Source organism: Syngnathus floridae, chromosome 2 (assembly GCF_059516105.1).
Source record: "Syngnathus floridae isolate MCC-2025c chromosome 2, RoL_Sflo_1.0, whole genome shotgun sequence".
In the NCBI taxonomy this organism is placed as follows: Eukaryota; Metazoa; Chordata; class Actinopteri; order Syngnathiformes; family Syngnathidae; genus Syngnathus; species Syngnathus floridae.
Window position 1 is genome coordinate 17,183,045 of NC_142414.1, and position 12,405 is coordinate 17,195,449.

General features: G+C 42.5%; 4 protein-coding genes across 6 annotated transcripts in view; 3 read left to right on the forward strand and 1 right to left on the reverse strand.

Moving 5' to 3' along the window:
• The window catches only part of LOC148402254 (trypsin), a 32,288-nt gene extending 30,473 nt beyond the window's left edge, over positions 1-1,815 (forward strand). For both annotated transcript variants that reach the window (XM_088369870.1, XM_088369869.1), the window contains one exon: positions 91-1,815. In XM_088369870.1, coding sequence (XP_088225996.1) covers positions 91-243 — 153 coding nt within the window. In that variant the 3' untranslated portion in view covers positions 244-1,815. The remainder of the gene's footprint in view (positions 1-90) is intronic.
• On the reverse strand, positions 486-3,463 carry LOC148402257 (tubulin alpha chain-like). The gene is made up of 4 exons (XM_088369858.1): positions 3,123-3,463; positions 2,368-2,590; positions 2,143-2,291; positions 486-1,541 (listed from the first exon to the last, which is right to left on the reverse strand). Exons 1-4 carry the CDS (start codon positions 3,123-3,125, stop codon positions 567-569), a joined length of 1,350 nt encoding a protein of 449 aa, XP_088225984.1. The 5' UTR covers positions 3,126-3,463; the 3' UTR covers positions 486-566.
• agmat (agmatinase (putative)) lies at positions 3,464-7,255 on the forward strand. The gene is made up of 7 exons (XM_088369864.1): positions 3,464-3,915; positions 4,863-5,065; positions 5,767-5,815; positions 5,965-6,160; positions 6,663-6,842; positions 6,922-7,006; positions 7,071-7,255. The coding sequence occupies exons 1-7, from the start codon at positions 3,620-3,622 to the stop codon at positions 7,142-7,144; spliced, it is 1,083 nt and encodes a 360-aa protein (XP_088225990.1). The 5' UTR covers positions 3,464-3,619; the 3' UTR covers positions 7,145-7,255.
• A 995-nt stretch (positions 7,256-8,250) lies between these two features.
• Positions 8,251-12,405, forward strand: part of hspg2 (heparan sulfate proteoglycan 2) — a 63,702-nt gene continuing 59,547 nt past the window's right edge. The window contains exons 1-2 of one of the 2 annotated variants that reach the window (XM_088362571.1): positions 8,251-8,542; positions 9,939-10,323. In XM_088362571.1, the coding sequence (XP_088218697.1) occupies positions 10,267-10,323 (57 nt within the window). In that variant the 5' untranslated portion in view covers positions 8,251-8,542; positions 9,939-10,266. Of the gene's footprint in view, positions 8,543-9,938; positions 10,324-12,405 lie in introns of those variants that run through there. The other variant, XM_088362562.1, reaches the window with a different exon arrangement.

Below are 12,405 nucleotides of genomic sequence, written 5' to 3' on the forward strand. Positions count from 1 at the left end.
TGAGCTCAGTAACAAAATTTGCCTAAATTCATATGTAAGTTTCACCAAGTAGTGGTGATTAAGTCTAAAATGTCTTTTGTCTGTCCACAGGGTGACTCAGGTGGTCCCCTCATCTGCAATGGGGTCCTGGAAGGAATCGTGTCCTGGGGTATCAGCTGTGCCAACCCCTATTTCCCTGGAGTCTACACTAAAGTGAGGAACTACGTGCCTTGGATTAACTGGATAATTGCAAATGAAAAGTAAAGTCGTAAAAAGAGACAGGCTGCATCATTCACTACGGTCTACAAAAGTGTTTGTGCAATTATTTTAGCACATTAGGTTTAGCGATGAATGAATTTGTGCTGTAACACCTTTTTTCAATTTCAGCTCCATTGAGTGCAATCTATGAACTAAAAGCGCATAATTTCAGACTTCAAACATTTCTTTGTATTTTGTGAACTAATAGCTATCATTCACTACTTTAAAAAAAAGACATGCTGCAGCAATTATTTAGATCAGGGGTTTATTTTGAAATGCATTAGACCCTTAATTCCACATAACTGGTTAACCTGCACCACAGTGCATTTTTACTCCTCTCCTTCCTCGTCTTCACCCTCAACGGAGTCGACTCCAACTTCTTCATAATCTTTCTCAAGTGCTGCCATGTCTTCTCTGGCCTCAGAGAATTCACCCTCCTCCATGCCCTCGCCCACGTACCAGTGCACGAAGGCGCGCTTGGCGTACATCAGATCAAACTTGTGATCAAGTCGAGCCCAGGCCTCCGCAACAGCGGTGGTGTTGCTCAACATGCACACGGCCCTCTGGACCTTGGCCAGGTCTCCACCAGGAACCACAGTGGGTGGCTGGTAGTTAATGCCCACCTTGAAACCAGTCGGGCACCAATCCACAAACTGGATGGACCGCTTGGTTTTGATGGTGGCGATGGCAGCGTTGACATCTTTGGGAACCACGTCGCCACGGTACAAAAGGCAGCATGCCATGTATTTGCCGTGACGAGGGTCGCACTTCACCATCTGATTGGCCGGCTCGAAGCAGGCGTTGGTGATTTCCGACACCGACAGCTGCTCGTGATACGCCTTCTCGGCCGAAATGACCGGGGCGTAGGTGGCCAGAGGGAAGTGGATGCGAGGATATGGCACCAAGTTGGTCTGAAATTCTGTCAGATCAACATTGAGGGCGCCGTCGAAACGAAGGGAAGCTGTGATGGAGGAGACGATCTGACTGATCAACCTATTCAGGTTGGTATAAGTTGGACGCTCAATGTCGAGGTTCCTTCTGCAAATATCGTAAATGGCCTCATTATCCACCATAAAGGCACAGTCGGAGTGCTCAAGTGTGGTGTGGGTGGTCAGGATAGAGTTGTAGGGCTCCACCACAGCGGTAGAAACCTGGGGAGCTGGGTAGATGGAGAACTCCAGCTTGGACTTCTTGCCATAGTCTACAGAGAGTCGCTCCATCAGAAGAGAGGTGAAGCCAGAGCCAGTGCCACCTCCGAAGCTGTGGAACACCAGAAAACCCTGGAGACCGGTGCACTGGTCGGCCTGAACACACAAGAGGAGAAAATTTTAAACTAAAGTGGCACTCAAGCCTCAATACCTAAGAACGCACTTTGTGCAACATATCTTGCTTTAAAGCCCATTCACATTGTGATCATCCTGCTGCGGCCTTGGCCACTAGAGGGCAGTATAATACCAACATTCATACAGTTTTCCAGCTAAGTGACAGTACGCTGGTAATAATGGGGATTTGTTGCAGAGGACAAAGAATAATACTATCAATAATAATACAATTTGTTATATTGTCTGTCTACATATGTTGCTGCACTGTCGTGTTCAAATATTCATTGCTTAAAAGGTTGTAATTACCATTGATGTTAACTTCTTGAGTCCATTTGAGGTATTTTGCATTGCTAGCATTTAGTAAGCAGACTTTCAGAGGATACGTGGTTGGTTTAATAATCAACATCTAATCAATTTGTTTATATATATAACTGGAAATCTCTCAACTTGGCAGCTTTTTGTTGAAGAACTGTTCACCATCTGCTGCTTGCTCACAAAAAAGACACAAAGAAGTGGCTCGTATCTTGAAGAACTCATCTTTCATTACAACTAATGTTACTGCCACAAGTTTCAAGATACACACCAGTTTGCGGATCCTGTCCAGCACCAAGTCAATTATCTCCTTGCCAATGGTGTAGTGACCACGAGCATAGTTGTTCGCAGCGTCCTCTTTGCCAGTGATCAGCTGCTCAGGGTGGAACAACTGGCGGTAGGATCCAGTGCGCACCTCATCTATGAACACAGTGGACATGAGTGAGACATTGCAGGTATAAGAGCCATGACCTATTCTGGGCATGAGGAAGCTTACCGATGACTGTGGGCTCCAGGTCCACAAAAACGGCCCTGGGGACGTGTTTTCCAGCTCCAGTCTCACTGAAAAAGGTGTTGAAGGAATCATCTCCACCCCCAATTGTCTTGTCACTGGGCATCTGTCCATCAGGCTGGATCCCATGTTCCAGGCAGTACAATTCCCAGCAGGCATTGCCAATCTGGACTCCAGCCTGACCAACGTGGATAGAAATGCACTCACGCTGTGGAGGGAGGGAAGAGACATACATTTTAGGTTCAACAAGAAACAATCATTGTGATCCACTCAATCGTGTGTCAATTTCATTTCCACTAGATTGCCCTCTTATGCAGCGATGGCACGAATTTTGATCATTTCCTGCCGCATTGTCGACAGTCGACTGCGAAATGGGGATTACTGCAGAGGCAAGGGATTAATCTAGGTCAGACATGTTGCAGTTAGCGCTTGGTGCCACAAGGCCACATTTTTCAATGATGCCACATTTTTCAATGATGCTCCTTGAACCAAAATTCTACTCTCCTCACCCAAAAGGACATGTTGAAGGGGGTAACGCATTGCACCACACAAAGAAAACGTGCCGAAACTTTACTTAGGGGATAGTCGCCATGATGAAATAAACACTTCCCCGCTCCAAGAGATGCAGACAATCGCTTCGGTTGCAAAGCATAAAAAAATGCACGATTTATTTTGCCTCCATCTTCAAATTGTAAAAAAAAAAAAAAAAAAAACCATTTAAATGGAAAAAAGGCGCCTACCATGATGTCTTGTAGAAGATGTTGAGAGAAGATGAAAATAGTCTTCCAGTGAAGGTGCCCGCGTTTCTGCAGTCTCCGTTGTGCAAAGTGAGGAGGATTGATGACGTAACAGTCTCCGCCCCGGGTAACAGTTTTTTTTAAAAACTAAACTTTATTGAAAAGAAATAATAAGACAAACGAACGTGCGCTCGACTAATTATTTATGAATACCGAACTGAGAATATTATCCTTACAAATAAGTAATCAAATTGACCCTCGCCGAAAATTCAGCTATCAAATGCAGAAAATATACACAATTGTGTACAATGAAATTGACCGCATGAAGGTGTGTTGGGATAACCACAGTAGGCGGTATTTAAGGCGTGTCGAATCTCTACGAATAAAGCACGTGGGTCAACTATCAGAGTGAAGTCATCTTTTATACAAAGTACGGTGAGGGCTCCAATGTTGTCAGTTTCAGAGCTTCTAGAACTTGACTAACAGCAAAACGTCGCATCATGTTCACAGCTCTGAAAAGTCGTCCGCGTCTGTTTACAATGAGCGCACGTTGCCTTTCGCTACCATTTCGGCTGTCGCGTGTTAGTGCGTCAGACGGTCCAGGTTCGAACCGAACTCCCGACAGAAAATGTTCCGAAAAAACTTTCAATGTGCCGCCCAGCGCCGAGTTTGTTGCGAGGGTTAGCGGGATCCCTACAATGGCCAAGCTGCCCTACCAGGACAACGCGGACGGACTCGATGCAGCCTTCATTGGGGTCCCGATTGATACTGGAACGTCCAATCGACCTGGAGCAAGGTCTGTCCCAAGATTTTGGTTGTTGGGTCTGTCTTCGCTAATATATAACATTTTTGCCTTAGGGTCTATATAAATGCATTTACTTGTACATATTTAGTATTCTATGCGCAATAGGTGCAAAGTCCAATCATGTTGCATAAATACTACACTGATTTATAAAACGCTTTAGTCTTTTTGGCTTAAATTACTGTTTTACCAAAATCATGTTAATATATCTATCATAAAATACACGTTTGGAAGCTGTTTTGTCACAAAATATATGTATTGGTACTTGGGAGTTTTCATATGCTGCAAGTGATGACTGTTTTAATAATCCATTCATCTGTAGATACATTTGTCATTTGATCAAATATTTTTTGGGTGTGTTTTACTTCCATCCCTTTATAATAGAGATGGGCATTATTTCAAATCTATCGGAAGTGCAGAAAGGTGCACAAAGGTCGCTTCATATACTGCATACCAGAGCTCTTGAAGTCATTAATTAGGATTCATATTAAAAAAAAACAGACAGGTTATAGCCCATCCTATCTTTGGTGTAGCGCCATCACTGCAATTAGACATGGCTCGACACAAAACCATACGTATGCTATACTGTACAAACTAAAATTGTATGTCCTCTGTCACCACATAACCTAGCTGCCTCCACTGCCACATCAAGACTTTCAGGCTTGACTAGATGCTCATCCACTTCTATGAATGCAGTGACAATAATTACATCCAAACGCTTCTCTTATGACTTTCTTTCATTCAAGTGATGATGCATCCATCATCAGTTAGTCATCCTAATACTAAATATTCAAATATCCAGAGCACACTGAAATTGTGTCTGCATTAAAGCTCTTCATGATGCTTGATGGTATGCATTTGTTAAACTGCACATTACTTGTTAACACTGTAACTAATTCCTAACTGAAATTAGTTATTGAAATTCCTGTTCACCATCTCAGGTTTGGCCCAAGGCAAATCAGAGTGGAATCAGCCATGCTGAGGGCCTATAATAGCGGTACCAGAGCTGCTCCTTTTGAGTCTCTTATGGTGGCTGACATTGGGGATGTCAACGTCAACTTGTATGACCTGAAGGACACATGCAGACGCATCAGGGAGACCTTCAGAAAGGTGTTGGCTTCTGGCTGCATTCCCCTGACAATGGGTGAGGATGCCTAGAGCAAGGGTGTCAAACTCATTTTTGTTGTGTGCCGCATCGTACTCATAGTTTCCCTCGGGGGGCCATTATAATCGTCAATGTCTTCTATATACAGTGTAGGCTACAGAACAAACTGAGGAATAACTAGCTTTGAAATCAGACTAGTAAAAGCTGATCAAATATTTTAAAAAGACAAATGGTATTAAAATTTGCCAGCAATATCTCAATTTTTTTTTTTTTTTTTAAAGCGAAGGCAATTTGTAATTTTAGTAATGACACAAAGTCGATATAAAATTAGTTTTTGCGGGCCACATAAAATGATGTGGCGAGCCGCGGGCCTTGAATTTGATTCATATGGCCTAGAGGGGCAAATGACACTTTTTTTCTTAACTCTGTTTGCGCTGTGTCAATAAACATGTCTTGGTTATGTAAATGATTATTAATATTTAAATCGATGCTGTGCATGCATGGCGAAAGTTACAATTGAGCGCTATTAATATAACCCATTTTTCAGACATTTACCTCGAGCCATCTCAACCAGACTGGATAGGCTTTAGTTTCTTATACTTTGGGGAGGATTTGTTGAATATTGTTACTAGCACATTAGAAAGGATCACATACTGATTTGACCTTTGAACTTGTGCAGAGAATGCCACGCACCAGTTGACCAGACTGCGTTTTTTTTTTTTTTTTTTATAAATGTCAAGGTGGAGATCACACGATTGCATATCCTATCCTGCAAGCTGTTGCTGAAAAGTAAGTTTTATGTGGCAAGAAAGCTGTAACTTTTCTTTCATTATCCTCACTGTTAATTTTCAAACACGCTCAACCAAAATGACGGTTGAATAATTCCAATATTATTAATACTTTAAAATTATGATTCTGGTGTATGCACGATACACCAGATATGGACCAGTGGGCCTCATTCATGTGGATGCTCACGCTGACACCAATGATGTGGTCTTGGGGGAAAAGATTGGCCATGGCACCCCATTCAGACGATGTGTGGAGGAGGGACTGCTGGACTGCAAGCGAGTGGTGCAGATCGGCCTGAGAGGTTCCGGCTACTCGGCCGATTCGTACGAGTGGAGCCGGGCTCAGGTTCTTTGCTGGATCTTGTTCACTTGGCAGATTGTGACCTTCCTCCTAAAAATATGTTTTATTTTAAACAACCACATAGGTGTGCCTTGGGTCAGTATGTTTAACTGAATTCTAACAAACCAAAACACCATAGACGAGTTAACACCTTCAGTGTTGCCATGGTGTAAAAGCGATATTTGAAATAAGGGTGCATGATTCATCAACATGGAGGAAGACTAGCAATAGTGCAAGGCTCAACATTGTTTCCTTAATCATGATTCGAGGAGAAATTTTGATTTGCTGAGAATCCGTGGGCATCTTGGTTCGGGTTCGGGTTGGAAAACATGAGCTTGCCTTGATTAACAATAATCAGCAACTCTATGAAGTGGAGTCATGATCTACTCTCCATGAGTGAACACTTGATTAATGCCTAACAAGTAAGGCTCTTGCTGTACCAATGTGAAACAATGCACTAAAAAAATTTGATTTGAGAAAATACTGAAATGGTTGGTATATTTTGCAGGGATTTCGGGTGGTGCAAGTGGAGGAATGCTGGTTCAAATCTCTGGCACCGCTCATGGATGAAGTCAGGGGTCAAATGGGCAGTGGCCCTGTATACCTGAGTTTTGACATTGATGCTCTTGACCCAGGCTTTGCCCCTGGAACAGGGACACCCGAGATTGCTGGGCTCACTCCAATTCAGGTACGACTTGTGTTTTTTTACTGGTCTTAGCAGCACAAGTCAAATGTTTTTGTTTTTTTTATGTCTTGGACCCTAACAGGGAGTAGAGATTATTCGAGGCTGCCGTGGACTGAACCTTGTGGGATGCGATTTGGTGGAGGTAGCTCCGCCCTACGACACAACAGGTACTTACCCTACTTGATGAGTTCTCAGAATTCTGACAACTAAATCATGTTTTCTCTTTGACAGGAAACACTGCCCTGACAGGTGCTAACCTCCTCTTTGAAATGTTGTGCGTCCTCCCAAATATTAAATACTACTGATCCTTTACCTTTTTTTTTTCTTTACAAAAAAGTAGTGTGTACCTGGCTTATGAGTAATGTGCATCTTGAGAAGAATTTCTAAAATCATTTTCTTGAACAAGTTTGAAAATAGTTTTTGTGCTTTCTTTCATTCTCTTGCATTTAAAGTAGTGTCTATCAAACTGAGTAAAGAGGACAGTGAGTGATAAAAAATAAAGTACCTGTACATTTGAAAGTATCCAGCGCTAAAGGGCGTCGACCACCACAGAGAGGAACCATCCATCCATCCATCCATCCATCCATCCATCCATCCATCCATCCATCCATCCATCCATCCATCCATCCATCCATCCATCCATCCATCCATCCATCCATCCATCCATCCATCCATCCATCCATCCATCCATTTTCTATGCCGCTTGTCCCCACGGGGGTCGCGGGCGTGCTGGAGCCTATCCCAGCAGTCATCGGGCACAGGTGGGGAACATCCTGAACTGGTTGCCAGCTAATCGCAGGGCACACAGACAAACAACCATCCGCACTCACACCTAGGGGCAATTTGGAATGCTCAATCGGCCTACCAAGCATGTTTTTTTGGGGGGCCCGGAGAAAACCCACGCGGGCACGGGGAGAACATGCAAACTCCACACAGGGAGGGCCGGAGGTGGAATCCAACCTGCACCCATCCTAACTGTGAGGCGGTCGTGCTAGAGGAGGGGTGTCAAAGTCATTTTTTTGGCGGGCTGCATTGTTGTCATAGCTTCTTTTGGAGGGCCATTATGACTGTCAACCCAAATCAATGTATGAGCACCTCATATACAGTAAAAACAACAAAACAAACTGACAAAAAATTCGTTTTCAAATCATGACTAAAAACTGGTCGAATAATAAAAAAAAAAAAAAAAAAAAAAATATATATATATATATATATATATATATATATATATATATATTAAAAGTGAAGACAATTTGCAATTCTAGTAATGACACGAATTTGATGCACAATTTGTCTTCGCGGGCCACATAAAATTATGTGGCGGGCCGTATCTGGCCCCCGGGCCTTGAGTTTGACACGTGTGTGCTAGAGGGAACAATTCATGCAATTATATGCTCACTTATCACAGCTGCTTCCTGCTGCTGCCCAGTCCGAGGCCTGCCTCACTTGGACTGGACCTGAATATGCAATGTTCTTCATGCTAGCCATCCCAAACTTTGACTAATGCCCAAAAAAGAGGGAAGAGGATGTTCAGTATCTGTCTTGAAGGTGACATTTCACCTAACCTTAATTTAGCTGCACAGTATCTGTCTTGGAGGTGACATTTCACCTAACCTTAATTTAGCTGCACAGTGTGTCAAACCACTCATGAGCAACTCTTGATGGGACAAACTAAAAGTCAACAACCAACTTCTGACTAATGGGTGAGTGCTTAATCGGAATGACACTAAAAAACATATATCTGTTTATACTTTATCAAGATATTGTGATGATTTTTAATGTGGTGTTTTTTACCTGTGCAAATAGACCCTAAAGGTAGAGCTGTGTTTTTTTTATGGTAAAGATTATTTTAATATTGAAATTGCAATGAATACAAATTACTTCATAATTTAAAAACTTTTTTTCAACTAGAGGTGTAGATTACACTATTTCAAATCCTTTTCTCCAACTAATTAATGAGAAATATACTGTAGAAAGGAGGCTGCAATTATTTTCCATCTAGTCAAACCAAATGACAAATGTAATATATATATATACATATATATACATATATATATATATATATATATATATATATATATATATATATATATATATATATATATATATATATATATATATATATATATAAGTGCAATATCGTGAAATTTGAACATTCACACCAAACGTAATCTCAATCTGTCAATCAGTCTTTTGCATTTTTCGGGTTGTGAAACGTATTCCAAAGGGTCCTCTGTATACAATTTTCATCCACTAGAGGACGCTTCATGCTCGAGCTTTCATTTAATTTGTGAAACGTTAGCAAAATTTCATTGCGAAATCTGAGTACAGGTCGAACGCATGTCTGTGTAGTAATTTGGTGATTCAGTTCAATAAACTGGATTATTTGCAGCACATGATATGTTTGTTATTGATGCTCATGAGCAGTCTTGTTATGGGGGAGAAAGCACTTCCCTACTATACTTGGGGACCAACTACGCCCTCGTCTGGCTGATTGGTATACTGCTTGCTCTCTTTATGGTGAGGGGCAAATATGATGACCCTCGAGAACTGTGAGTGTCCAAATTACCAAAACTATCCAGGTTCACAGGGAAGTGAGGGGAAAATGGGAAGTCAAATTGTTTGGCTTGTGCAATTAGATGTCGCAACAGTAAGACACTTGCCTGTTGTTTTATGACAATGAACAAATAAAATGATGGAATAAAAAAGGTCTAATGTTAATTTAGAATGAAAAATCCGGCAACGGGCAACAAAAACTTCCACTTCTTTTTGAAGTATTGTTAAATCTTAAATCGAGGAGGAAGGGGGGAATTAAAATCTTGCTATATTGGCTTGGGTTTACCCTGCTCCAGAAATCTTCATATTAGCTGCAATTCAAATCGGTGAAAAAAAAAAAAACTTTGACAGCTATGTGATCTAACGAGGGCTCACTGGTATGAGTAGCACGTTCACTCCTTTCCGGATAGAAAATTTGAAAATATCAACAAACAACATCCAAAAGAAAAAATCCGCGTTGCGCAATGTCTCTCCCAGAGTCACCGGCTCCCAGAATTCCATTCCGCCTTTTACTTTTCCAGTGCGCTCTTCCGTCCCACACAGGACTTCCCTGTGACTTGCAGAGAGTGGGTTCACTCAGCCCGCAACCACTTCACAGTGTCGAAGCGCACAGCCCAGCGCGCTCGTTTGGTGCTCATCGCCGAATGCTCAAAGCCAAATCGGAGCGGCGGATCTCCACTCCTCCGTTTCGCACCTGTTGATGCAGTTCCGACGGGTCACGGGACGCAGAGGAGACGTTCGATTTTGTCCCGGGACGCAACACTCTGGGGGGGCGCAGGAGTCGCTCCAGTAAGGCGGGCAAGCAGGAGAGAAGGACCTTCTTGTTTCCACTTTTCCCCAGCAGTTGCAGCCTGGGCTGGGTTGGAGGAAAATGGGCTCTTGGACCTATGGACTTCTATATTTGTTACTCTCATGCCAATTGGTTGATGTAAGTATAAGCGTTGAGACTTTTATTACCTTGAAACTCTCCTATTAAAGGACACAACCCTCTCTTGTAAGGTCAAGGCAAATCCATAAGTGCAGCTTTTCTATACCATGAATCAGTTTGGTGAATGGTGCCGCTCACATGCTAAGTGGGCTGCATTCCAGATTCCAGTGCGGCATGTAAGGATGCCTTTTTAAAAGTGACAAACTAGGAGTCCGCTGCTGAGAAGCTGCTCTAAGTTTATCCACAGAAACAAGCTATTCATAGTCAGACCTGCATAGCCTTCTTGTCTCTGCGTCACCCAGCAAGCGCTCACACTTGCAGCAAAAGACCAACATGCTAAAGCTGGCGTAAAGACATTTCAACAAATCTAATCCTTTGTACTTATCCAACAATGTGCTATTGATTGGTTACATTACGTATTTGTCATTCGAGCTGTCATTAGTTGATTGGATTTTATATATCATTTCTTAACAGTAGTACACTGATTGAAGAATCGTACCTATCTGTGAGCTCTTATAAAAGAGCCTCGATTGCAGTGAAGCACTTTGGAGATATTTGTTTTAGTGTCCTGGAGCTGTGACAGCTGAGATATCGGCCTCTCCAGTACTGGTTTGATCTGAGGCGTGTTGAACGATGGGATGTAGCTGACATACATCTGATGGATTTACACGTGATATTGTTCTGAAAATGTTTTTACCGTCCAGCCTTCTAGTAGGCATCAGGTAAAGGCCTCCGTATTTGAACCGTAGCCTTGATTGAACATACCAAAACCTAATTGAATTATCTGGAACTGCGAGCATCTGTTTCCTCTATGATGACTTTGAACTATAGCAGCAGGCTCCCCTGTTCTATGATTCAATTAAGCACCAAGCACTTCTGGTGTTGCTACGGGCCCATCTCCCAGCCTGCAGGAATGTTGGGGTCATGCACATCAGCACACCTAAAATCAAAGTCAGTGCAAATTCTCAATGGCCAGAGGCGTGTGTCACAAGTGTCCTGCTGGCAGTCAACAGTAGCGAGCAAAGTTTTCTGTGACGCAACAACTTTGGCTTGTTTAGGTTTGACTTGTATCATCCCTCCCGTGGTCTGTTGGCTCTGTGTTGTCTCCAAGTTTAGAGTGACACAAGTGTCCCCTGACTTAATGGTGGGGGTGGGCTGGCCTGAATTCCTTTGACGGTCTATCTTGCATGTGTGTCAGTGGTGTAAATGATTCTCTCGCTCCGCTGCGTAAGCCGACCACCTCATCCGCATAAAACTATTTCAACCTGACTACTTAATCTCTTGATTTATTTGGTCTGCAATATCCGAGTCATTGAGGAGGTAGTCGGTGCTCTCTTTGTTGATTCAGACTACCTGGTGGTTAGTTGCCATTCAGAGTGGATGAGGATTGCGAGCACAGCAGTGCAAACACCAACTGCACTCCATCGTTTGAACAGAAGGTGGACCCCCCCACCCCCCCTCACAGCAGACCCCTTCGGATAATTGCTTGAAGACTTGGTTCAGTAAACATTGCATTGTTGAGTTATAGCCACAGGAGAGAAGCCATCTTGGCTGGTGGCAAGAGGCTGCACTGAAGCGGCTCGCCACTCCTCAAGCAGACTGGCGCTTGTGGGATGTTTGTTGTCACCATCAAAGTAGGACTCGGTCCAGTGTGGAGATGTGCTCTGATGATTCTGATGAGGTTCGTCAAGGTTCATTTAAACCCGAAATGAGACTGGGAAATCTCAATGATCATGCCAAATAGAGGTTGATTTTTTTTCTTCTTCTCCTCTTTGCTTAGTAGTTGTTATAAAAAGTACAAAAATTAAGCTGAAAATGTCAAAGTTTCAAAATTTTAATGCCTAATACATTAGCTTTCTTTGTAGTCACTTTTTTGCATGTTGTTTTTTTCCCTTCAGTTTAAAATTGAACTGTATAGGTAATTACTATTCAACTTTTTATAGGTTTATGTATTTTCATCAAGCCAAGGATTTCAGATGAAATGCAAACAAAATCTGCCCAGATCAATGTCGACTGATCGATTTAAGTGGATGAAACTCAAAATATTGAATATAGCATATTGATTTAATCATATTTGGTTAT

Excerpts from the sequence above, each read along its gene's own strand:
- agmat (XM_088369864.1), top strand. The coding sequence starts at position 3,620 with ATGTTCACAGCTCTGAAAAGTCGTCCGCGTCTGTTTACAATGAGCGCA. Across the intron at positions 3,916-4,862 it reads TCCAATCGACCTGGAGCAAG|GTTTGGCCCAAGGCAAATCA; the intron begins GTCTGTCCCAAG and ends TCACCATCTCAG. Across the intron at positions 7,007-7,070 it reads TCCGCCCTACGACACAACAG|GAAACACTGCCCTGACAGGT; the intron begins GTACTTACCCTA and ends TCTCTTTGACAG.
- LOC148402257 (XM_088369858.1), bottom strand. Across the intron at positions 2,292-2,367 it reads CCTGGAGCCCACAGTCATCG|ATGAGGTGCGCACTGGATCC; the intron begins GTAAGCTTCCTC and ends CTGTGTTCATAG. Across the intron at positions 1,542-2,142 it reads TGGACAGGATCCGCAAACTG|GCCGACCAGTGCACCGGTCT; the intron begins GTGTGTATCTTG and ends TTGTGTGTTCAG.